This window comes from Phacochoerus africanus, chromosome 11, assembly GCF_016906955.1.
Source record: "Phacochoerus africanus isolate WHEZ1 chromosome 11, ROS_Pafr_v1, whole genome shotgun sequence".
In the NCBI taxonomy this organism is placed as follows: domain Eukaryota; kingdom Metazoa; phylum Chordata; class Mammalia; order Artiodactyla; family Suidae; genus Phacochoerus; species Phacochoerus africanus.
The window spans coordinates 6,005,531-6,032,447 of NC_062554.1; the positions used below are offsets into that span (position 1 = coordinate 6,005,531).

At 46.7% G+C, this 26,917-nt stretch overlaps 1 protein-coding gene across 5 annotated transcripts in view; it reads right to left on the reverse strand.

Annotated features, from left to right (window-relative positions):
* NUMA1 (nuclear mitotic apparatus protein 1) overlaps positions 1-26,917 on the reverse strand; it is a 72,375-nt gene that overhangs the window by 27,487 nt on the left and 17,971 nt on the right. Inside the window, exons 1-2 of one of the 5 annotated variants that reach the window (XM_047753242.1) lie at positions 8,523-8,658; positions 1,757-1,830 (exon numbers count right to left, since the gene is read on the reverse strand). In XM_047753242.1, coding sequence (XP_047609198.1) covers positions 1,757-1,798 — 42 coding nt within the window. In that variant the 5' untranslated portion in view covers positions 1,799-1,830; positions 8,523-8,658. Of the gene's footprint in view, positions 1-1,756; positions 1,831-7,689; positions 7,895-8,161; positions 8,300-8,522; positions 8,659-26,917 lie in introns of those variants that run through there. The other 4 variants (XM_047753243.1, XM_047753241.1, XM_047753245.1 and 1 more) reach the window with 4 other exon arrangements.

The window sequence follows — 26,917 nt, forward strand, 5'->3', positions numbered from 1 at the left end:
TATAAAAACAAGCCTAGGATGGAAATAAACTGATCAACTTAAAAACAATGTGGCTAAAAGATCCCCTAATATTCAGTTAATCCACTGAACCAGACACACAGACACAACCCAACCAGTGTTTTCTTGGGGATGAGGGGAAGAGAAGGAAGAGATGTCTGTAATACAGACATGAAACACTGAAATGTAGATATAAAACATATAAAATATAAATATTAAAATATCCATTTTAGGAGTTCCTGTCATGGTGCAGTGGTTAATGAATCCGACTAGGAACCATGAGGTTGAAGGTTCAATCCCTGGCCTTGCTCAGTGGGTTAAGGATCCGGCGTTGCCGTGAGCTATGGTGTAGGTCGAAGATGAGGTTCGGATTCGGCATTGCTGTGGCTGTGGTGTAGGCCAGCGGCTACAGCTCCAATTAGACCCCTAGCCTGGGAACCTCCATATGCTGTGGGAAGCAGCCCTAGAAAAAGGAAAAAAAATAAAAATAAAAAAAATTTTTTAAATATCCATTTAAACTTTACAACTAAAATTTTCACCTATTTCAGAAACAAAAGACTAAGAATGGGGAGTTCCCACCGTGGTGCAGCAGAAATGAACCTGACTGGGAACCATGAGGTTGCAAGTTCAATCCCTGGCCTCACTCAGTGGGTTAAGGATCCAGCGCTGCCGTGAGCTTGCAGATACAGCTTGGATCCTGAGCTGCTGTGGCTGTGGCCCACAGCTATAGCTCCAATTCGACCCCTAGCCTGGGAACCTCCATACACCGCAGGCACAGCCCTAAAAAAAAAAAAAAAAAAAAGACTAAGAATGCTTTATACATTAAATACGTGTTTTCCGACTAAGGATTTGATAGTGATTAAAGACACTGTCTTATTAAATCCACACTACTTGGAAATCAAAATGTATTTCCTTAAAATATTCTTTAACTTTTTTTTAGGTTGGCCCTAACTGATCAGTAGTCAGGGTGACTACTGAAATACCCTGTACCAAATAGCATGCCCAGGTAAAATTCTTAGTATTTGTGCTTTTTACACACATAATCTCATTATTCTCAAATTAATTCACTGAGGGATTAATAGCACCTTTATTTTGATTTTAAAATGAGCTGCGAGAGGCTCATTAACTTGCCTTGGGTGGGTCAGAGTGATTCTAAGCTGGGCCATCTGACTCTAAGGCCCACGTGTCATCGTTACACTTTACGGCCCCTTCTGTGTCTAAGCAGATGCTCAAGTGTGACTTTTTTCATTCGCCACTGTCTTGGGCAGACGTGTATGAAAGGCCTAGCAGGAGGATTCTGGTGAAGTAAGCAAGGCACCGGGAGGACACCAGAAGCTGACAGAAATGTGGTAAAGAAAGCGAGGAGAATCTTGCCCTGAGATTAAAGGCCTTTGAAGACCAAAGTCCCTACATGTCAGTGAAATCTGGCATCGAGCCTTTCTAGAAAAATGCACAAGGAGCAAATGAGGATGGGTTTCCATTCTGTTCTGCAGCCACCCTTCCCAGGACAGAAAGAGAAAATAAACATCAGGAAAGCCTCCTCGAAGCCACGCAAGTAGAGGCGTGGGCCATTTGTCAGGAGTGACACCGTCAAGAATAATAAAGTTAAAATCTAAGGAGAACGGCAAAGGAAAGCTGTATTTCGTTTGTCTAGAGAGGAGAGCCTACATAGATAGCCCTGGCTCCCAGAGACGCCTTTCTCAGCCCTCCCAAGCTTCCTGGCGAGGTCCGGCCGACCAAGGAGAGGAAGACCACTCACCCAAGAGAGGAGTGCAGCTGCCCGGGTGGCATGGAGCGTCATCGTGGTGAAAGCAGACAGTCACCCCGATGCACCTGGAACCCAAGAGAAGTACCATTAATCACATCCGAGATTCACAACGGGGGGGCAGGGGCGGGGAGGAGAGTGGGCCCATTTACCCGTTCTGAACACTTGAATAAATCACATTGCACTTGGCACTTAATCCACCAAGCACCATGGGCGCTTTCAGGGAGCTCGGAGTGCACATCAAAGTTACTATAAACGGAGTTCCCGTTATGGCTCAGCGGTGATGAACCTAACTAGTATCTGGGAGGACTCAGTCTGATCCCTGCCCTTGCTCAGTGGGTTAAGGATCCGGCGTTGCCCTGAGCTGTGGGGTAGGTTGCAGATGTGGCTCAGATCCCGAGTTGCTGTGGCTGCAGCCCACAACTATAGCTCCGATTAGACCCCTAGCCTGAGAACCTCCATATACCATGGGTACGGCCCTAAAAAAACAAAACAAAAGGAAAAAAAAAAAGACTAAGAATGCATGCTTTATACATTAAATACGTATTTCCCAACTAGGGATTTGATAGTGATTAAAGACACTATCTCCTTATTAAATCCATGCTACTTGGAAATTAAAATTTATTTCCTTAAAATATTCTCTAATTTTTTTTAAGTTGGCCAAATTGATCAGTAGTCAGACATGGCTTGGTTCTGGTGCTGCTGTGGCTGTGGTGTAGGCCAGCAGCTATAGCTCTGATTTGACCCCTAGCCTGGGAACCTCCATATGCCAAGGGTGTGGCCCTAAAATTAAAAAAAAAATACTAGAGTGGGTTTTTTGTCCCAACTTCTCAGTAATTTATCTTACAATGTAAAAATAAATGTATGTTATATGTATCTTAAAATATGGCTTGAAATTATTCCATACTCAGCAATAACTGGGACATGGTTCCATTAAAACATGGAACAAACACGGTTTTTCACACACACCTGGGCCTGAATGCTGATTCCACGTAACCATGGTCTTATGACCTTGAGCAAGTAGCAAAACTTTTTTTTCTGTGGCTGAGCCTGCAGCAGGTGGAAGTTCCCCGATCAAGGATCGAACCCGTGCCACAGCAGCCACCTGAGCCACAACAGTGACAATGCTGGATCCTTAACCTGCTAGACCATCAGGGACCTCCTTTTAGTCTCAGTTTCCTCTCTGGGTTACTGTGATGCTTTGCAGATAAAGCAAATAGCACAGTGCCCGGCACATGGCAGGCATTCAATAAATGATCTCTGTTCTTAAGCAAAAAGGTTGATTTCTGGCTCTTTCTGCAGGTACCCAAATTCCATCTAATTAACAATAACCAAGTCCTTGGGGGAAACCTCTTCAAATTCTGGATTTTATATCCCTCAGAGAAACGTCAAAGACATGGTTCAAATGGCGGACTGGATGAAGCCAATCTACCCAGTTCTGGTGGAGATCTTATTAAGATTAGGTATTTATCCTGGTATATCCTCGCCCCTGATTCCCCTTCCCAGTGGAAATCAGCCATATGCCTGCCAACCTCCCCACGAGACCATGGACCTGGTGACTAAATATTCCCCAACACCTCCTAGGAGCCCCCAAATTTCTCACACATCTTCATGGGTGCAATCAGCCCCTCCGCCCCTCCCCCTGCCACAGGTGTGCCCCATCTGCTACTCTCTCAGAGAGGAGGAACAAGAGTGCTAAGAGCTACAACATCTGTAACTCCCCCTACACATCAGCATTGCCAAGGTGTGGGCTTGTGGCATCAGTATTTTCTAAGCACTTTCTGCATACAAAGTGTTGGGGAGGAGTTCCCATCATGGCGCAGTGGTAACAATCTGACTAGTAACCATGGGAACGTGGTTCCATTCCTGGCTCTGCTCAGTGGGTTAAGGATCCCGCATTGCTGTGGCTGTGGCTGTGGTGTAGGCGGGCATCTACAGCTCCAATTCGAGCCCTAGCCTGGGAACTTCCATCTGCCACAAGTTCGGCCCTAAAGAGACAAAAAACAAACCCAAAATAACCCCAGAATTCCCTTCATGACTCAGCAGTTAATGACTCCAACTAAGATCCATGAGGATGTGTATTCGATCCCTGGCCTCGCTCAGTGGGTTAAGGATCCGGAGTTGCTATCAGCCGTGGTGTAGGTTGCAAACGCAGCTCGGATCTGGTGTTGCTGTGGCTGTGGTGTAGGCCAGCAACTGTAGCTCTGATTTGACCCCGAGCCTGGGAACCTCCATATGCCGTGGTTGCGACCCTAAAAAAGCAAAAAAAACAAAAAACAAAACCAAAGTGTTGCGGATAAGACAGACACCACTCCTGTCCATAAGGTGACCACTGCCTAGCAGCGGAAAGAGACAGACACATAAATCTGATAATCCACTGCCCATCATATCTGAGGCCTTCCTAATGCAAGCTGTACTCTGCTTATCAACCAACCAAAAAGCTTTTTTTCTTAGTCCTTATATATGTTCATCTTGTGCTAGAAGCTACATGGGAAATAGGAGGCAATGACATGATCCCTGCCTCTGAGGGGCTTGCACAGGGTGAGGAGTGAAATTAAACATACAGAAAGAATTAAATAACAGAAGAAAATAAATGCTAAATATAACTAATTGCTAATTATAATTAATTGCTTCCTGGCACTGCGAAACCCAATGATTTCACCTGTCATAGCAACGTCACAGCCTTGGAAATGAGCCCATTCACCTGGCCTTTGGCAAAAGCAGGTGAAGTGCTTAAGGGAGTTCTCAGGAGGGCAGGGAAGCTAAGAAGCCCATGTGTTCCTCAGTCTTGGATGATTTTCACTCAGCACGGCCATCGAGGGGCACGAACTGCCTCCTCCCCCAGGTAGGATACAGAAAGAATGGCCTCAACTACTGCAAGAAGGCTTTTCCAGTGGTGGGCCAAAAGTTAGAAGGACCATGCTTGGCACTTACAGTTAAGGCGGCAATGTCCAAACGCTCTACTAGGGCTTCTTTTTTTTAATTACTTAATGAATTTTGTTACATCTACGGGTGTACAACAATCATCATCTACTAGGGCTTCTTTAGAAAAAAAAAAAAAGTTTGCGTTTTCAAGAACAAGGGAAATGAGGCCCAGATCAGCTCCCTTTAGACTTGCTCTCCTTTTGATGAGGCCCAAAACTTCAGTCAGAAATTTTATTTGCAACCGGAGGTTGATCCTGCCTGCTCTGAGAGATCCCACAGCTGTGTTGCTAAAAATGACCTGCTCAACCTCTTCCCTTCATCTCAGAGGCAAAACACACAACCCTTACGTCGTCCCAGGGGAGCCCGTCTAAAACGAGTTCCACTGCTCAGGAAACCTGGTCTCAAGGCCAAACGCCTTCGGCCGTGCTCCCCAGGCACAGGATCGGCAGAATCCAACACGCAACCTGAGGAAGGACCTTATCGGCTCAAAGCCCATAAAGGAACACTTACTCAAAGACAGGACATCGGGGTGAGAGCCTTTAGGCCGGCCTAGCCATTCACTCTTCTCTGGGTAATGAATGATTGAAGCCAGTGGCACAGCTAGTCCTCGGCACCGAGCCTACAGCTTTAAGCAGGCCTTGGCTTGGAACTCAAGGGCTCCCAGCCAGAGCACCATCCTCCACACCCTCCCCCTGAAATCTGAGGCAGGCCCCACCCAGAAGACTGGGTGATGGGGATGGAAAAACAGATCCCTGCGACTACAGCCTGGAACCATTTCACAGCAGGGTCTGCTAAGATTCATCCCAACTTGATCAGGCAACTCCCACCCCCCCACCCCCACCACTCCCAATCAACAAACAAACAAACAAAATCTCGGAAATGCAGGCCCTCTCTGGACACCTTTAGAGTTCCTACCTACCTGTTTCTTTCAAAAGGAGTGCCCCCAGAAGCCAAAACAAAGGCTTCAGAGAGCTGATAAGGCACTCTCTCTTTTCCCTGGGCTCAAGAAGGAACCAAGACATCGAAGCAGCTGCCTTTTCATAAAGGCCTTGCCTCCTCCTGCATGGTCTTTACATTTTCAAAATTGACATAATGTAACTCCCTCACATCAGAATCAATCCCCACATTTACAGTAACTCCTCCATGAGTCCAGAGAATTTGTATCAGGACAAGGAACTTGAACGTCAACAAGAGATAAGCAGTCACCTGGCCTGTACCCTCTCTGGTTCATAAAGAGTTAAAATCTAGCCCTGGTTTCCTACCAGGCCTGAGGCTAATGCAAACCACCTGCTCAGATGCAAGGACCCAGACAGGAGGTCAGGTTGCTGAGCTCTGGGGTCTTTTCTGGAAAAGCTTGAGTTTTAAGGATTGACCAAGTGATAGGCCAAAGGCCAGAAGGTCTGAGCTGCAGCAGCACTGCTCTCCGTACCCTGCCCCCCAGCCTGGGGGCCAACTCTTTTAAGACCACCTCTTAGGCACTTACTGCCCTCTGACTATCGGTCCTACCCAAGATAACACAAAAGTGATCTTTGGTCCCAGAGAGCTACGGAACTGTACTGACGGCTCAGCCCATGGGCCCTCACCTCCGCTGAACCCTCGTTCTTTTAGGTGCTGGCTCCCATTCCCAGAATTCCAGGGCCCAAAGCCCACACAAACTCCCACCTCAAAGGGTCCCACCTCAAGGCCCACCCCCCTCTCTACCAGCAGGTTCCAAAGGCCCACAGGCTCACACAGCTCATAAGGGAAACTGCTATCCCAACTGTGTGCCCAAGGTCAATGGCAAGCTTTACCACTACTTACCCAGACAGCCTACCTGCCTATAGCCGTAAGAATTCCAAGCTCTGTACACCTTTCTGAAAGGGTTACATGCCTGGCATCTGAGGGACCCCCAGCCAAACAGTGAATACCCTAATCTTGAGGGTGTTTCTCCTCCTCCTCCCCCGACAGGGCAGGAGGCATAGTCACCCAACCACCCACACCTACTTGGTAGGCTGCCCCAGAGCAGCCCAGCAAAGGCCAAGCCGTGTCACCACGGCTAACTTGTCATAAAGAAGAGAATAGGAAATATCTTGCTGGTGCATCCCCTGGCTGGGAGGAGGTAAAAAACCCAAGGACCAAGCAGCCCCAAGAAAAGCCAACAAGGGAAAAAAACACAATCCTTTTCAATTCCCCGAGGAGGTCTGAGCAGACCGTCTTGTCCAGGTCCAACGGGTTTCTCTGCAGCCCTGAGGTCAGGGCAAACCAGCTTGGATTCCCTGGGCCCCCTAAGGGGCTCACTCTAGGCTCAGGCCTTTCCTTGTCACCCAGACCATCCTCGCTATGCAGCCTAGACTCTGGGCCAGAGTTCTGGTGGGGAACCTGGGAAGAACTGCACGGGAAACCAAGGTTTCCCTGGTTTCTTCCAAGTGGTTTGCAGCTATCTGCCCTTCCCCCCACGCTCTGCAGGGTCCGGATCAGAAGGATGTGGGCACAAGGGTTGCAATTATGAAGCAGACCTGGGGCCTACAGTCACATACGGCACAAGAAGCCCGGAGCCCACTCCAGCGTTCATCAGCACCTGCCCCCACCGCTCTGTTCACACACGCTGGTCCCCACCAGCTGACGAAATGAACCTTTCCCCCGCCGCCAGCACTGCGCACACACTGCGCACACGCCCAGGCCTCACTCGGGAATGGAGACGCTCTCCTGAGCTGTCTACAGCTCAACGTGCAGGCGCACACGCTCTCCCCCTCTGAACAAAAACACGCTGACACCTCCGCCAGGGAGAAAGAAAGCAAGCCCTCGCTCCGAAAGGCGCCAGCTCCCGGATGTTGGCGAGCTGCGCTGCGCTCCGGCGCCTGGTCCTGCGTGTTTACTTGCTCTCCCTCCCCTCCCCTCCCCTCCCAGGATGGCGCAGGAAAGGGAGGTGAGGGGGAGAGTCCGCCGCAGCCCCTCGTCCATGTTTGAACAAAAACCCAGCGAAGCAGCGAGGAGAAAAAGTCTGAGTGCAGGCAGGGCCTTACCAGACTCCCAAAGCCACACGTATCTACAGGTTTTAATCCGCCATTAGCATTTAAATCTTGAAAGGAGAGGAGGAAGGGGGGCTAGTGGAAAGTAACCCCACACACAAAAGAAAAGTTGTTGGTTTTCTTCTCAGTCAGCCTGGCAGGAGCGATCTTCCTGGCTGACAGCCAGAAGTGCGTCACGGCCAGGAGTCTGCTTTCTTTAAAGGCGCAGCGAGCTTCCGCGGTCTGGGAGCGCCGGCGAGCAGGGAACGCTCAGCGAGGGGGAGGGGAGGCAGCCGGGGCCAGAGGGAGGGGGCGCGGGCGCACCGGGGAGGAGGGGCGCGGGAGGCCTGGCCCGCACACCCGAGCCTGAGACCACGAGGGGCCCGAGGCCGGCAGACAAAAACACTGCACGGCAACGGCGGCCAGAGCCAAAGCAAACTGTGCATCAACACCCCAAGCACATCTCCCAGCGGCCTGCCTGACAAACCTGATAGCCCCGGACACTCCCCCTCCGCGCTCCTAGGACAGCAGCGAGGGCCTGTCCATCGCTGCCAGCAGCAGGGAAGAAAGCGTAGGCCACGGGCGGCCCTGGCGTTCAGATCAGCCCTGCCTGCCGGCGAGCAGGGCAGGCAGGAAGCCCGGGACCAGAGACCGCGGAGAGCGAGCCAGACGCAGGCCCTCTTCCACGGGGGCAGCTTCCTGCCGGCCCGGGGCGGGCGGCGTCTCTGAAGCACACGCGCGGCTCGCACACAAAGCGCCGGCCTCCTTCCGCGGGCGGGCGGGCGCCGCCGGCCCTGGGACCTGGCCGCCCCGAGCCCTCTCCCCGGGGGAACCTCTCCAGCCCGTACCTTCTGCCGCGAGGCGCCCGCTCCTCCCCCTCGGCCACCCAAACCGGGAGCCCGGGCCGACGGCGGCCCCGGAGCGCGGGCCTGCGCCGTCCCCGCCGGGCGGCTGCGCGCTCTTGTCGCCGGAGGAATGGCCGCCCAAACCCCAGCGGCGCTGCCAGGACCTAATCCCCTGTTCCGCCGCCGCCGCCGCCGCCGCCGAGCACTGGCGGGGAGGGGTGGAGGGGCCCGGGCACGGGACCGAGGGCGGCAGGCGCTGGCTGCGGCCCCTTCCCAGACGCGGGCACTGGCGCCCGGCAGCTGAGCACACAGGCTCGGCCTCGCTTCCGCGGCCGAAAGGAAAGATGTCTGACGCCTGGGAAACAAACCGCGGCGTTCCCTCCCCCTGAACAGCGACCCTCACCCAGACGGGAGAGAGGGGCCACCGGGCCTCGGGAGGGCCCGCATCCTGCTTTCACTCACACCAGAAACATCTGTTAGACACCTACGAGGTGCACCGACTGCTCGAGGCCACTGTAGAGAGTATACAAAGATGAATTCACCCAGCATCTACACCGAGGTGGGTTATAATTCCACAGGAGAGAAGAAATGAGACTCGAAATTACATTTCAAGACAGCATGTGCTAACTCACAAAAAGATAAAAATTCTAACCAGTCGAGAATAGGGAAGGACTAAGAAAACATGATGTTTTAATTTGGATCTTAAAACACATCGGTAGAACTTGCCCAGATGGAAATGGAGAGAGGGGTAAGGAAGCCAAAGCAGAGAGAAGGTGTGGACGCAGTGGAGACACAGACTTGAAGGGAGAGCTGGAGAATAAGAGGTGGAGGTGGAGAATCTTGAACTTCAAGAAATAAGATAGGAACATTTATTTGGGATTTTTTCCCCTTGGTCTTGCCTACGGTATGCAGAAATTGCCAGGCCAGGGACTGAACTCATGCCACAGCAGTGACAATACTGATCCTTAACCGATAGGCTACCAGGGAACTCTGAGAACATTTTATTTATTTGTTGGCCGCCCTGCGGCATATGGATTTCCCCAGCCAGGGATCAGATCAGGTCTGAGCCAGTTTTGACCTAAGCGGCAGCTGCAGCAACACTGGATCCTTAACCCATTGTGCCTGGCAGGAATGGAAACTGTGTCCCAGTGCTCCCAAGACACCGCAGATGCCAATGCACCACAATGGGAACTCCCGTGAACATTTTTTTTTTTATTTTTAGCACAGAGATGTGGCATGTTGAGAAGTGTACTTTGAGAAACTATCCTGGTATATGAATGAATGAGACCAGCAGCAAGGAGGCGAGTCAGACGGCTGCCACAACAGACAGGAGACAGGTGATGAGGACATGGGGGGTTAGGTAAGAGAATGGAAAGCAGGGGGATGGGAGACATGGTGGAGCAAGGATGAAGAGCAGGGAAGGAGTGGAAGCAGAGGGAGGAAATGTAAGGAAGTATGAGGGATGGCAGGGAGGACAGAGAGGCCGTCTACAGAATTAATGTGAGTGCAGAGATGATGTGGATCATGTTAGAACAAGAGAGAAAACGAGGTGTAAGAGGAGTTGCCATTGTGGCTCAGAGGTAACTAACCCAACTAGTATCCATGAGGATGCAAGTTCAATCCCTGGCCCCAATCAGTGGGTTAAGATCCGACATTGCCGTGAGCAGTGGTGTAGGTCACAGACAGGGCTTGGATCCCGTGTTGCTGTGGTGTAGGCCAGCAGCTACAGCTCTGATTCGACCCCTAGCCTGGGAACTTCCACATACTTCGGAAGCAGCCAGAAAACGACCCCCTCCCCCCCCAAAAAAAGTTGTAATAAATGGCAGCTTAATGCTTACTGAAGGCATTCACTGGTCTGCTGGCCTAATGTGTATTAACTCATTAATCTGAAAAACTCCCTTTGTAAAGTAGGTGCTATTATCACTCATCTTTACAATGATGAGGAAACTGAGCCACAGAGATAAAATAATTTGTCCAAGATCACAGAGCTAGTGAATGGCAGGGCTCTGCTGCTCTGTGACCCTGGCAGGTAACCTCTGAGTCTCCGTGTTCCTCCTATTTGTAAAACAAGGATAAGTTACCTGGTTTTATCAGGTTGTGATGGGGATTCAATAACATCTGTATGGTACCCAACACACTAGCACCCAGACACAAGGTGGGACTGAGCACTGGTTAGTTCCTACTTGGGCATGTTGGCCCCGTGTCACCAAGGTGTCCAAGCAGAAGCTGGCTCAGCACTTGCCAGGAAGCCGGTGGAGTGCACCTCCCTGGAGGAGATCAGAGCTCTCCTTCTGTCAGTCTGTCTTTCCTTCTGTCAGTCCGCCTCTCCAGATTTTACCTGATGGTCAGCTCAAATTTTACCTCCTCAAACAGTAACAGATAACAATGGCTATTTGAGGTAAGAGTCAGACTGTGGGGGACTTTCTACACTGTATGTTTCTTTTCATGTTTGAAATTATCTTCAACAACCCTGTGTTACATTGGTGATCAGAAAAATGTGGTTACATTCTGCATTTGGCCCTTGTACTGCCTTAACTGCATATGCCCTGGAAGCCTTGTTTTCACATCTAGAATGTGAATCACTCAAAGGCATAACCAGTTCCAGCTCACTAGGGTTCCCCCACAGTACCTAGCACACCGGGGCTCCTTCAGTCTGTACCACTGAACTACATCCGGATGGAAGGCTTCTAAATTCAACTTTCTGGCCACCAGAGAATAACTGTGGTGAATGGTGAGTGGGGGGCGGTGCTGTGGAGGGAGTGGGACCAAGGCCCTTGCTGGGCCTCCAATGGCCCCTCTTCTTCTCCCAGGCAGGCCCATATTGTTTTGTTTTCGCAGTGTTACTTGCAGTCCACGGTTAGCGACTGGTATTCAAAGGTGCACCAGGAAAGTAAAAGCAGAGCAAAAAACCCAAAGGTTTTACAGAAAAGCAAAGCCGCAAACATAATTTAACGACTGGCACAATCAACACTGCCAAAAATGCATGAGGTGAAAATGAGAGGCAGGCCTGCTAAAGTCACCCTGGCCACATCTGGCATTATGTCAGCCCTGAAGCTCCCTAGCACACCAAAGAATGGCTAGGGGTCTCAAAAGGTGCCCCCACCCTCCCACGGCGCTGAACCGCAGGCAACAGCCTCCAGCCGCTGGCCTCAGAGGCGCTGAACTCCCCTCTGGAGCCTCTCCACCAAAGCTGCCCAGCCTCTGGGCCTGCGCTTCAGGACAGCCCAAGGAAGCCGGCCAGTCTCCCCAGCCCCCCTCCCCCAGCACAGTGCCCCTCCCGGGGGGCACAGCTTCTCTGGCCCTCCTCCCAGCCCAGCCAGGCAGGAGGCGGGCCACATGGCCCCCGCTGGGCTCCACAGACCCTGCGCACTGTCCCCAAAAGACCAGGATAAGAGGGGAAAATCCGTTTTTAAAAGAGGAAGAGAAAGGACGGAGAGAGAAAACACCAAGTAACTAACACAAAATGCTGCACAGCCTTCAGAGGGGGGCTGGAGGCGGGCTGCTGAGGGCAGAGCACCCAGGGTGTCTCAAAGGGCCTGGTAACAGTACATCTTCGAAGCTGGATGGGGTATGGGTGTTTGTTTTGTTGTTCTTCTTTAAATGTAAATGTTATCATTTTGAAAGGGTATTACCATTTTTACAAGCTTAAACAGAAGACAGGAAGGGAGAGACTCCCCTTAGTTCGGGAATGGGTGGTTCTTAAGACAAAGAATTGGCCTGGCATTCAAGGCCCTCCGTGACCTGGCCCCAGTTTTACCTTCCAGAGTCATTCACTGCCCTTACCAAACCCTCCACCCTGCCAGACTGGTCCTCCCACTCTCTCCCAAAGTCTCTCTGAACCTCTTACCTCAGCCTGGAAGGGAAGCTTTCGCTGTAGGAAGCTGTAGGCTGGGACCCAAGGAGAGCCTGTCTCGGTCCCTACAGGCCCTCTCACAAGGAAAGCTGGCAGGAAAAACGCTTACAGAGCCACTACTCTGTACTATGCCTTCTAGTCTTTCCTCTGCCACTTGATGTCCTAGCATAATAAACACCTAAAGACTATCATTACTGTCATTGCTGTTATTGTTGTAATTAATAGCTAACATTTAATGAGCACTTAGTATGGGCCAGGCACTACACTAAACACTTCCGAGCTTTATTTGGTTTAATCCTCACAATAGCCCAATGTCACAATAACCCAAAATATTATGATTAACCCTATTTTGCAGCAAAGGAAATGGAGAATGAAAAAGATTACTTAACTGGCCTAAGGTCACACAGTAAGTGATGAAGGCAAAATCTGAGCCCAGAACCCATTGTCTTATGGTCACTTCATCTAATTCTCAGGACAATCTATAAAGTAGGTTTTATTTCTATTTTATTTCATTCATTCATTTATTTATTTATTTTTGCCTTTTTTTTTCTTTTTTCCCCTCCAAGGCCGCACCCATGGCATACTGAGGGGCCCAGGCTAGGGGTTGAATCGGAGCTATAGCTGCTGGCCTACACTACCCCTCAGGGCAACGCCAAATCCTTAACCCACTGAGCGAGGCCTGGGACTGAACCTGTGTCCTCATGGATCCTAATTCGATTCATTTCTGCTGCGCCACGAGGGGAACTCCCTCTTTCCATTTTAAAGATGAGGAAATCTGAGGCTCAAGAGTTAAGTGACTTAGTTACCTAAGTAGTGATTTGTCCATCTGGTCTCTAAACTCTTCTCTACCACTCGTGAATGAACAATCTTTGAATGAATGACTAAAAGGTAGCATGTTCTTGGTGGCTCAAAGAAGACCTGTACCTCTACCTCCTCATAAAAATCAACTTTTTAATCAAAACATTCAACAGCTCTAATTTCAAAAGCAACCACTTCACAGCAGAAATTGGCACAACACTATAAATCAACTATAAAAAAAAAAAAAAAGATTTTTTTTTAGAAGTAACTGCTAGGAGTTCCTGTAGTGGCTCAGCAGAAATAAATCCAACTAATAACCATGAGGTTGTGGGTTCAATCCCCTGCCTCGCTCAGTGGGTTAAGGATCCCGCACTGCCATGAGCTGTGGTGCAGGTTGAAGACTCAGCTCAGATCTGGCGTTGCTGTGGGTGTGGTGTAGGCTAGCAGCTGTAGCCCCAATTCAACTCCTAGCCTTGGAACCTCCATATGCTGTGGGTGTGCCCCCCCCCCCCCAAAGCAAATAAAAAAAGTAACCACTAAGATTTTTTTCTGAAGATGCAAGAGCTTTACAAACGTTAAAGGACCCAAACTCCTCTGAAGCAGCAAGCACAGAAGGGTCTTCTGCTGGAAGGGGGATGGCAGACATGTCTCAAGGACGCGAAGCCATGGCGAGAGAAGGCCGGAGGGAAGCCCTGACCTGGAGCTTATTTACAGGCCTCACTCTCCCTCTCCAGAAGGTAGGGGCTGAGTAATGAGGCAGTGTTGGCAAGCCTGAGCTTCCTGGGGAGGAAAGCAGAAGGCAGATCAAAACCCAGCGAGGATTCATAATGACATCCATGAGGCCTTATTCAGCTCTCCCTCAAGAAGGTCTTTCTACAAAACACCTAAGAACCTGTTCACCCTGTTTCACTGTCACAGAGGAGCAAATGGCTCTGTCCCTACAGGCAACACATCTGGCACAGCGTTGGCTCACAAACACAGAACTGATAGAAAGGTAAAACAAACTAAAGAAACAGTTTTTGTTTTGTTTTGCTTTTCTGTAGGGCCACGGGTGCGGCAGGTGGAGGTGCATCTGTGACCTAGACTACAGCTCACAGCAAGGCTGGATCCTTTAACCCACTGAACAAAGCCAGGGATCGAACCAAATCCTCATGGATCCTAGTCAGGTTCGTTTCTGCAGAGCCACAACAGGAACTCCTAAAGGAACAGTTTTTTTGTTTTTTGTTTTTTGTGTTTTTTTTTATTATTTATTATTATTTTTTTCCCACTGTACAGCAAGGGGGTCAGGTTATCCTTACATGTATACATTACAATTACATTTTTCCCCCAGCCTTTCTTCTGTTGCAACATGAGTATCTAGACAAAGTTCTCAATGCTATTCAGCAGGATCTCCTTGTAAATCTATTCTAAGTTGTGTCTGATAAGCCCAAGCTCCCGATCCCTCCCACTCCCTCCCCCTCCCATCAGGCAGCCACAAGTCTCTTCTCCAAGTCCATGATTTTCTTTTCTGAGGAGATGTTCATTTGTGCTGGATATTAGATTCCAGTTATAAGTGATATCATATGGTATTTGTCTTTGTCTTTCTGGCTCATTTCACTCAGTATGAGGTTCTCTAGCTCCATCCATGTTGCTGCAAATGGCATTATGTCATTCTTTTTTATGGCTGAGTAGTATTCCATTGTGTATATATACCATATCTTTCGAATCCAATCCTCTGTCGATGGACATTTGGGTTGTTTCCATGTCTTGGCTATTGTGAATAGTGCTGCAATGAACATGTGGGTGCACGTGTCTCTTTTAAGTAGAGTTTTGTCCGGATAGATGCCCAAGAGTGGGATTGCGGGGTCATATGGAAGTTCTATGGATAGATTTCTAAGGTATCTCCAAACTGTTTTCCATCGTGGCTGTACCAGTTTACATTCCCACCAACAGTGCAGGAGGGTTCCCTTTTCTCCACAGCCCCTCCAGCACTTGTTATTTGTGGATTTATTAATGACGGCCATTCTGACTGGTGTGAGGTGATATCTCATGGTAGTTTTGATTTGCATTTCTCTTATAATCAGCGATGTTGAGCATTTTTTCATGTGTTTGTTGGCCATCTGTATATCTTCTTTGGAGAAATGTTTATTCAGGTCTTTTGCCCATTTTTCCATTGATTGATTGGCTTTTTTGCTGTTGGGTTGTATAAGTTGTTTATATATTCTGGAGATTAAGCCCTTGTCGGTTGCATCATTTGAAACTATTTTCTCCCATTCTGTAAGTTGTCTTTTTGTTTTCTTTTGGGTTTCCTTTGCTGTGCAAAAGCTTTTCAGTTTGATGAGGTCCCATGGGTTTATTTTTGCTCTAATTTCGATTGCTTTGGGAGACTGACCTGAGAAAATATTCATGATGTTGGTGTCAGAGAGTGTTTTGCCTATGTTTTCTTCCAGGAGTTTGATGGTGTCCTGTCGTATATTTAAGTCTTTCAGCCATTTTGAGTTTACTTTTGTGCATGGTGTGAGGGTGTGTTCTAGTTTCATTGCTTTGCATGCAGCTGTCCAGGTTTCCCAGCAATGCTTGCTGAATAGACTTTCTTTTTCCCATTTTATGTTCTTGCCTCCCTTGTCAAAGATTAATTGACCATAGGTGAGGAACAGTTTTGATGTAAAGATGCCTCCTGAAGACAGCCTCGCCGATGACAGAAAACACACTAGGTTTGGTATTGGAAGCCCCTGGAGGTAAATTCTGCAGAGTTCACAGACTATATTCATGGCTTCCTAAAGTCACTTGGCCTAGCCTGGGTCTTGGTGAAAGAAGGTGAGGGTTAGGTCCTATCTACAGTATCTTCAAAAATTTCCCATGATTCTTTCTCCAGGACACCATTCTTAACCACAAAAATCTTGCCATAAAACTAATTTCCTCAGAAACCTGGTCAAAACCTGGTTAGGGCTTCCTTCCACTAAAACAGCAACTCCCACAGGCACTTGGTCACCCTATTGGGTCCCACACCCAGAGCAAGGCACATGTGGGTGTTTCATTAATCCTGATGAAAGAAGGATTACTTGGAAACTGGTAGTTGCAACTTTGCATGAGATGCAATGAAAGGTGATTGGAGCTATACTTGGCATTTACAAGGTTTCACACATAAAAGCCACAGAGAAAGTGCAGTTTATAATTACATGGATCCAAATGGTCTAAAGAAAAGCAGCTTTCTACACCTAGTCAACAAATCAGACTCTCAAGCTTGAAAGAGACCTTAGTGTGTCTTCCAGTTCCCTGTGCATTCACGGTGGAATACCTGCGACAGCTTCACCAAGGACTGGCCATCGTCAGCTACCTCTACACCTTATCTGTATGCTTGAGCAAGGCCTGCTGATTTGAGACAATGTGTGATTTTAAAACATGAACTTGGACCACAGAGACCCTGCCCAGGATCTGGTTTGTTTCAAACAGGCTTGTAAGTAGCCACGAAACTCACAGGGCATCCCATTCTTCTCCCTTCTTTCCCATTTTCTCTCTCTTCCTCTTATCTTCCACATCTCCACCTCCTACACAGCACCTGGACCCCTGTCTTTCTGGCTCCAAATCCACTCGTCTTTCTACCATATCAGGTGCCTTTAACCATGGATGGAAACGAACAAACACAAATATTGAAAGTGGTTGGATTTCTGAGTAGGATGCTAGATTGATGCAAGAATGAAACTTGCCAGAGTTCCCGTCGTGGCACAGTGGTTAACGAATCCGACTAGGAACCATGAGGTTGCAGGTTCAATCCCTGGCCTCGCTCAGTGGGTTAAGGATCCAATGTTGCCGTGAGCTGTGGTGTAGGTTGCAGATGTGGCTCGGATCCCGCGTTGCTGTGGCTCTGGCATAGGCCGAGGGCTACAGCTCCAATTCGACCCCTAGCCTGGGAACCTCCATATGCCACGGGAGTGGCTCAAGAAAAGGCAAAAAGACAAAAAAATTAAAATAAAAAGAATGAAACTTGCCAATGTATTACAAATAAGTAAAATAGATGGGACTGGTGTCCGACATGGTCACAATAAAAAAAAATTTTAAGTTAAAAAATTAAAACACTAACACTTGATAAGAACTTCAAGGATTTAAAGAAGGTGATGTCTCACAACTCAATTAATCCCCCCTGAAGAACCCTAAAAGGCAAGCATGTTTATTACAATTATATAGACTAGGAACCTAAGCCTCAGAAAGACAATACCTGCCACAAGGTCAACCACCAAGGTTGCAGAACCAGAACTCAGGTCCTCTAAATCCATGGCTCTCTCCAGCCCACCTCAACTACATCCTATAACTTTGCATCATTATAGCCGTTTATTCACACAAAGCACTTCACACTCCTTGTCCAAACTGTTTTCACTATAGCTTGTGAAGTGGGCAGAGCAAGAGTCATTGTCTCCATCTTTAAAGATGCGAAGTGACATGAACAATATTAGATAAAATAACATCCCATGTATCTGGCATCACTGAGAAGGACAAAATTCCTCACAAGCAATTTTCCTAAAAACTGACATTTCCCCCCTTCAGGACCAAACTCTTCAAAAAAAAAAAAAAAAAAAAACACACACACACAATTATTTGCAATACACACAAAGTCTCCAAAATGCATAATATATGTTACTCTCTACTTGGAGTTAATGAAACGTAACCAGGAACCTTCAACTATTATCATGAAACAAACATCTATAAATACTGTGCTGGAGACTCAAAAGGTAAATTGACAAGCTTATAATCCTGTGGAGAAAGAAACATCACTATAACGCAAAGAGCCCAAAGAACATGGACTTGGGCAGTGCCGCAAGGAAAGCTACCAGACCTCTGCAAAGTCTAGTGGAGACGGGTGATGATCAGTAAAGGGCAGAGCGAGGCGCTGAAGGGTTCGAGCAGGAGACTGACATACATGTGTGTGCTTTGGGAAAAGATGAATCTGGCACAAAGGGGCAGAGCACAGCGTTAGGTGGCAATTTCAGTGGCAGAGAGAAAACCTCGGCTGTCAGGGGAGGGCAGGAGGAGCTAAAAGGGAAAAGGTCTATTTAAAAGGCAGTGCAGGGAGTTCCCGTTATGGCACAACGGAAACAAATCCAACTAGGAACCATGAGGGTGCGGATTCGATCCCTGGCCTCGCTCAGTGGGTTAAGGATCCGGCATTGCTGTAAGCTGTGGTGTAGGTCGCAGACACAGCTCGGATCCCAAGTTGCTGTGGCTGTGGTGTAGGCTGGCAGCTGTAGCTCCAATGTGAACCCTAGCCGGGAACCTCCATATGCCCATAAAAAGACAAAAGACAAAAAACAAACCAAAAAACCACCAGGCAGTGCAGAGGCAGACGTAAAGCTCTCCTCCATGGGAGTGTGGGGAAGGTGGGGAGAAGAAAAGACCTCAAGGAGTCTTGATTTGGTGAAAAGACTTCAGAACAAGAACATAGGAGGAGTTACTGTTTTACAGAAACTGTGAGGGACTGATTAACCCAGAGGAAGGGATGATGAGAAACGTATTACCAAGGAAGTAACATTTGAGCTAAATACTTAAAAGTATGAGGAGTAGGATAAGCAGGTTTCACCAAAAGAGTATTAAAAAAATAAAAAATTTTTAAAAAGCTTTTTTTTTTTAAGTCAGGGAAAACAGCACATGCAAAGACAGCTTATTGCATTCGAGCAGCAACAGCATGCGGTTTAGGAAGGCGCAGCAGATGACGAAGCCAAGGAGTACCAACGTGGCGAGCCACTCACGCCATGCCACGTTAAGGAATTCAGATTTACCCTGTAGGCGATGGAAACAATCCAGGTTTCTAAAGGGGAGAGATAAAGGAGAGTAACGCAGATCAGGTCTCTGTTCCAGTTGTACGAAGTCCTGGCTACGACGCTGAGAAACAGGGAGAAGGCAATACAGCACAACGGCTAAGAACAGGAGGTCTGGAGTTGGCCTAAGTACAATCCTGCCTCTATAGCTGACTAGCTGTGCAATCTTGGACCAGTTTTTTAACCTCTCTGTGCTCCAGTTCCCCCATCTGTAAAAACAGGAATAAGATTAGGACTTTCTCAGAGGGTCAATATAAGGAGTTAACAGGATAGTACACTAAGTGTTTAGCACAACACCTGGTCCAGAGATACATGCAGCTAACTACTGGAGGCTGAAGGCTCATCAGTAAAAAGTTACTTCTGCTTGTAGTCTAGTGTTGTCCATGCTCCTCCTCCTACCAGAAGCTTCCCTTCACAGCACTCCTACTCCCTAAATACACCTTTTTATATTTAATTTCTTTTTCCTACTACCATAAATTCCATGCAATCACAAATTGTGTGCTCACCACTGAATTCTTAGAACTGAGCACAGTGCCTGGCACATAGGAGGTACTTGCTAAGTTGTTGTTGGTTTTTTTTTTGTTTTGTTTTGTTTCAGGGCCATACCTGGAAGTTGGAAGTGGCGTATGGAAGCTCCCTGGCTAGGGACTGAATTAGAGCTGCAACTGCAGGCCTACTCCACAGCCACAGCAACGTGGGACCAGAGCCGCGTCTGTGCTGTAGCTTGCCAGATCCTTAACCCACTGAGCGAGGCCAGGGATCCAAGGAGCATCCTCCAGGATACCAGTCCGGTTCTTAACTCACTGAGCCACAATGGGAACTCCATTGGTAAGTATTTACTGCATGAATGAAAGGTTTCGAATTATAAAACTGAAAACTTTCAGATGCAATTTTTACAAAGAACCAAGGATACAGATAAAAGTAGGCTGTCTGAGTAAAGGCTGTTTGGAGGCCTGTCCCTTCTGCTTCCACTAGTTCCTGAGTCAGTTCTGTATTAAGCTTTGGCGAATGCAGTGCAAAACCACTGTTTGTTCCAAGCAAGTAATGATATACGTCTGAAGTAAGGCAGTGACAATAAAGATGAAGCAACAGCTTCAAGAGTTACTCATGACAGGTCCTGATAAAAAATTATCAGAACAAAAGGAAAATTCTAGAAGCACCTCTAAATTTCCAAGCTTGAGTGGGTAGATGAACTCATGTGCCAAAAAAACAAGAATGCAAAAGTAATAATAATAAGATCATTCATTAAGCACTAACCTATCAACCCTATCAAGGAAGGACTATAATTAACCTCATTTAGAGATGAGATTTCAAGATGTTAAACAACCTAACCAACATCATGAGGCAAATAAGCAGAAGAATTAAGATTCAAACCCAGGTCTGTCTCACTCTGAAGTCCATAGGGGAAAAAAAAGGGTATTTAAAAACAAACGACTCAGTGGGTTAAGGATCTGGCATTGTCACTGCTATGGATCAGATTCGATCCCAGGCCCCAGAAAATGCCGCAGGCACACAAAAAATAAAAAAATAATAATTAATTAAATACAATATTCTTAAATCTCAAGAGGTAGTTCCACTGTAGAAATGTAGAGCCCGAAGCCTGTGGAATGTCAAGGCTGCAAAGGACCTTGGAGATCAATGTCTCCAGTAGAAGCGCTTCATTTTAGAGATGAGAGGCCTGGGGTCCATTTAACAGTTGTCAAATGACCTTATTAAATTAAAGCTCACACATCAGAAAGTTGAGAACTAAATACAAAGTTGATTCCCTTACTCCTGGGTTCTTTCCATTACCCAGATACCTCCCCTAAGCCCAAGAGAAGATTTACATGTTAACTCCATTTTTACTTTCATAATTTTTTTTTTTTTTTTTTTAAGAGCTGCACCCATGGCATATGGAAGTTCCCAGGCTAGGGGTTGAATTGGAGCTGCAGCTGCCGGCCTACGCCCCAGCAACACCTGATCGGAGCTGCATTTGTGACCTACACCACAGCTCATGGCAACACCAGATCTTTAACCAGCAGGCCAGGGATCCAACCTGTGTCCTCATAGATACTAGTTGGGTTCATTACCAATGAGCCACAATGGGGACTCCTAATTTCATAATTCTTCATTAACTCACTAAAAAAATTTAAAGAACCTCTTAAAAATCAATTAAGATGAAAAACTCATAAGGAAACTTCATTCTTTACTTATAAAGTTTATTTTCCTTGTTCTCTAAAACCAATGAAACAATACAAAGATAAAAAACAAGGAGTTCCCATCGTGGAGCAGCGGTTAACGAATCCGACTAAGAACCATGAGGTTGCAGGTTCCGTTCTTGCCCGTGCTCAGTGGGTTAACGATCCAGCATTGCCACGAGCTGTGGTGTAGGTTGCAGACGTGGCTCGGATCCCGTGTTGCTGTGGCTCTGGCGTAGGCCGGTGACCACAGCTCCGATTGGACCCCTAGCCTGGCAACCTCCACATGTCGCGGGAGCGGCCCAAGAAATAGCAAAAAGACAAAAAAAAAAAAAAAAGAGTAATCTCACAGCCCCCTTCCATACCCCTCCAAGCCCTCCTATATGTCAGCAGATTTTTCCATGCTCCCAAAACCATTAGCACAAATATATTTTTTACTTAAGAGGATTTTTGTTTCCTATTTTTCAAAAACTAGGTTTACACATTAATGTTGCTCTGCAACTTATTTTTCACACTTAATAACTTATCATGAATATCCCTTCAAAGGTCAATAAGTAAAATTCTAACTTCTCCTTTTTAAAAAACTACATAGCAGCAATCCATGAAAAGGATATACCCTAATGTGTTCACACATTTTCCTATTGATGACACAGCTATGTCTAACATGTCTAACATGTTCCCATTTCAAAGTGTTGTAATGAATATCCTCGAATATTTTTTGAAGCAAAAGGAAAAAAATAGTATTTCTACACACACACTTTCCTTGCTGCCCCACGTTTTGATTGCTTCTTTTCCTATCATCATCCGTACCTTGCTTGCTCACAGAATTCTTCTTGGGGCCCTGTGTGATAACCAAGAACAAAGCAATTTGGGGAATGTCAAGACATGCCATGTGATAGTTACTGCTGGTAAACAGAACTGGCCTATCTGGCTGCCTCTCCCCGCCACTGGCATTCAGTGCCCGCCCACCTCCTCATACACGGATGTGCTCCTGGTTCTCATCGTGGGCAGAGCTGGCTTGGGGAATTGATCCTACTGTGTCACACTTCTGACCCTGACGAGTGCAAATAGGCCCGCCAGCTCGCTAAGCAAGTGGGAAGAAGAGAGAATACATTATTGCTATGAAATAATGTAATACAGAAGTACACAGAGTGATATGCAAAACTCCTCATTCAATAAACTTCAACCCACATTTGCAATGGCACTCCCCTCCTTAGAGGTACCACTATTATTATGTTTCTTGTATAACCTTTCAGACTTTTCCTAAGCATGCACACATACAAATACATACATGTATATATACACATTATGTATAGAGATACCCAGTAGTACGTACCTGTGTGTGGGGGGGGGGGGGGTCTACACACTTGCAGGCATACTGCATAATTTGTTCTGCAACTTGACTTTTTCACTCAAAAAATTTTTTGAGGGAGTTCCCACCATGGCTCGGTGGTTAACGAATCAGACTAGGAACCATGAAGTTTCGGGTTGGATCCCTGGCCTTGCTCAGTGGGTTAAGGATCCAACGTTGCGTGAGCTGTGGTCTAGGTCACAGACACGGCTCAGATCATGCACTGCTGTGGCTGTGGTGTAGACCGGTGGCCACAGCTCTGATTAGATCCCTAGCCTGGGAACCTCCACATACCAAGGAGTGCGGCCCTAAAAAGACAAAAATAAATAAATAATTTTTTGACATGTTTCCATATTTGTATATCATGAATTCCTTATACTTTGAAGAGCTCAAGAAAAATGCCATGGTGAGGTAGTGTCACTTTATTATTGCATTTTGCAATGTCTGGATCTTTAAGGTTTATAGTGTCTTGACATGACAAAGGATGCTATATCAATAATGCTGGTGAACCTCTTTTTACATACACACTAATATTTCTCTAGGATATAGACCAATAATCTGTACTGATGAAGTCTGTGCTCTTTAGATGTTGACAAGTATTCCCAAATTACCATCCAAAAAAGGTATACCAGAGTTCCCGTCGTGGCTTAGTGGTTAACAAATCCGACTAGGAACCATGAGGTTGCGGGTTCAATCCCTGGCCTCGCTCAGTGGGTTAAGGATCCAGTGTTGCCGAGAGCTGTGGTGTAGGATGCAGACGAGGCTCGCATCCCATGTTGCTGTGGCTCTGGTGTAGGCTGGCGGCTATGGCTCCGATTAGACCCCTAGCCTGGGAACCTCCATATACCGCAGGAAGGGCCCAAGAAATGGCAAAAAGAAAAAAAAAAGAATAAAAAATAAAATAAAAGACAAAAAACCAAAAAAAAAAAAACAACTAGGCCATCTGACTATCTAATGTATTTTCCACTACCCAGAGGTCAACAAACTATGGCCTGAGAGCCAGCTGCCCATATTTTGTAAATCAAGTTGTAATGGAATAGAGCCATGCTCATTCATTTACGTATTGTCTGTGGCCACTATGGCTCACTAATGACAAAGGTGAGTAGTTGCGACTACCTGCAAAAACAAAAAGATTTACTATCTGGGTCTAAATCAAACAATAACTCAAATTTATTACCTAAAGAAAAGTTTCATAATGGAGATTAACTGTTGTTCAACTGACTAGAGTGTGGTTGTGTTAGAGAGTGTGGCGCATTTTAAAATACGTTTATTAAACAAGATCCTACTGTATAGCACAAGGAACTTTATTCAATAGTTGTATGATAAACCATAACGGAAAAGAACATGAAAAAGAATGTGTATATGTACATATATAGATACCTGAGCCACTCTGCTGTACAGCAGAAATTAACATACTGTAAATCAGTTGCACTTCAACAAGATTTTAAAAATTAAAAAATAAATGAAATTTAAAAAATAAATTTCTCTGCAATAGAGGCCTGGTATACAATATTGAAGAAGAGTCCGAAACACTCAAAAGAAATCAAAAGACATTCCTCTGCTTCTCAGCTGGGACACTACTCTCAAAGGTTTCCCAAGTGTTCTTATTCTTCACCCTCCTTGCCTCCTTAACTTCAGCGAATGGGAAACAGATCTGGCTCCAAATGTCCTCTAGTGATGGACAAGCAACGCAGCTTCCCTCACCAACGACATGACGATCTGGAACCAAGCAAGCCCCGCTACCTCTGCTCCTCAACACCTCCCTCCTCCCCACCACACACACACACTGCAGGGTCTCTCCTTCCCTCTTGCTCAGGGAGACGAGATTCTCCAGGAAGCAGCGAACACTGCCCGTAGGTCTAGCCAACCACGAAGGGCTAGGGTCCTGACTTCTCTGGGAAAGGAAAGCCAATTATCCCCATCTAGATCCTACCCTTCTGGAGATTCTGGCCACAAAAATTGGTAATTTCAGGCCATTCGGTTCCTAAAGGGCAGGTGGAGAAAGTGCCATCAGACCCATTTTATAAATGAGAAACTGAGGGTAACTTGTGCCCTTTTCCTTTCATTCCCAAAGGTCATTTCAGCAAATACGACCTTCCTACTGTGACACCCCCCCATCCGCCCCACCTTCTCCCGAATGTTGATTTTACATAATAATGGCAAAGAAGCTACCCCACTTTCCTGGAAAGATAACTTAATCTAGGATTTTGATTGAGAAATTAATGACCGCAGAAGGAAGTGTATTTTTCTCATGTAAGTAAATAGGCATTCTTTAAGCGGTTCTCTGAAAAATATCAAGAACCTAAAAAAAGTTCATATTCGAACATTATACTAAGTGAAATAAGCCAGACACAGAGGACAAAAATTGTATGATCACATTCATAAGGTACCCAGAATGGGTAAATTCACAGAGACGGACAGCAGAATGGAGATGGCCAGAAGCAGGGGGAGGAAGGAGTGGGAGCTACTGCTTACCGGGTACAGAGATTCTGCTTGGGATGATAAAATGTGCTGGAAATGAGCAGTGGTGATGGTTGTACAACACTGTCAATATATTAAATGCCACTGAATTGCACATTTAACTGTGAATTTAACTTTTTTTTTTGTCTTTTTAGGGCTACACCTGTGGCACATGAAGGTTCCCAGGCTAGGGCTCCAGTCAGAGCTACAGCTGCCAGGCTATACCACAGCCACAGTAACGCAGGATCCAAGCCACATCTGCAACCCACACCACAGCTCACGGCAACACCATGACGAGAACTCCGTGAATTTGACACTAAAAAATGGTTATAACGGGAGTTCCTGTCATAATGCAGTGGAAACAAATCCAACTAGGAACCATGAGGTTGTGGGTTTGATACCTGGTCTCGCTCAGTGGGTTAAGGATCTGGCGTTGTGGTGAGCTGTGCCATGGGTTGCAGACGCGGCTCGGATCTGGCATTGCTGTGGCTCTGGCATAGGCCGGCAGCTAAAGCTCCGATTCACCCCCTAGCCTGGGAACCTCCATCTGCCGCTGGTGCAGCCCCAGAAAAGACAAAAAAAAAAAAAAATCCTATATGATAGACTATTCTACAGACATTAGATATTTATAAAGAGTTTCAGCAACATTATAAACATATGAGTTTATATAATGAAAATAATGGGAAAAGGGAAAAAATACAACATTACAGGTAATATAGGACCTAGACTATGCAAAACAGAAATATGCATAAGTACAAAATACTGATAGGAGGAGTTCCCACCATGGTACAGTGGTTAACGAATCGACTAGGAACCATGAGGTTGCGGGTTCAGTCCCTGGCCTTGCTCAGTGGGTTAAGGATCCGGCATTGCTGTAAGCTGTGGTGTAGGTCACAGATGTGGCTCGGATCCTGAGGTGCTGTGGCTGTGGTGTAGGCCGGCATCTACAGCTCCAATTCGACCCCTAGCCTGGGAACCTCCATATGCTGAGGGAGCAGCCATAGAAAAGTCAAAAAAAAAAAAAATACTGATAGGAAATATTAAATTGGAAATAAGTGATTTTCTCCAGATGGTGGGGTTATGAATGATTTCAGTTTCCTTTTATGCTTTTCTGTATTTCTCATATTTCCTACAATGAATATATACTATTTCTCAACCAGTTAAAAAATGTTTTTGGTTTCCACTATCTAATCAAAAGTCCCCCCACCCCTTGTGAGGAGTTTTAGCAATCACTACCAAGACTGCATGATGTATTCGCTTAAGAAAACCTTCATCTTAAAAAAATAAATAAATAAATAAAATAAAAACAAAAATAAAAATAAAAAAAAGGAGTTCCCATCGTGGCGCAGTGGTTAACGAATCCGACTAGGAACCATGAGGTTGCGGGTTCAGTCCCTGCCCTTGCTCAGTGGGTTAACGATCCGGCGTTGCCGTGAGCTGTGGTGTAGGTTGCAGACACGGCTCGGATCCCGCGTTGCTGTGGCTCTGGCGTAGGCCGGTGGCTACAGCTCCGATTCGACCCCTGGCCTGGGAACCTCCATATGCCGCGGGAGCGGCCCAAGAAATAGCAACAACAACAACAAAAGACAAAAGACAAAAAAAAAAAAAAAAAGAAAACCTTCATCTTTGGGGGTGGGGAAAGCTCAGTCTAAAGGAACACTGCTGACCACTTCCTGCCTTCTTGCTTTTGGAGGTGCTTTAGTAAATATAACTAAGGAATCGAGTACCCAAACATCAGACATCTGACAAAGTTTATATTTTAAGAACCAGGTGGAGTTCCTGCTATGGCACAATGGGATGGATCAGTGGCATCTTTGCAGCACCAGAACACAGGTTTGAGCCCCGGCCTGGCACAGTGGGTTAAAGGATCTGGCATTGCCACAGCAGCAGCTCAGATCTAATCCCTGGCCCAGGAACTCCATTTGCCATGGGATGGCCAAAAAAGAAAAGATAAAGAACCAAAAAAAAAA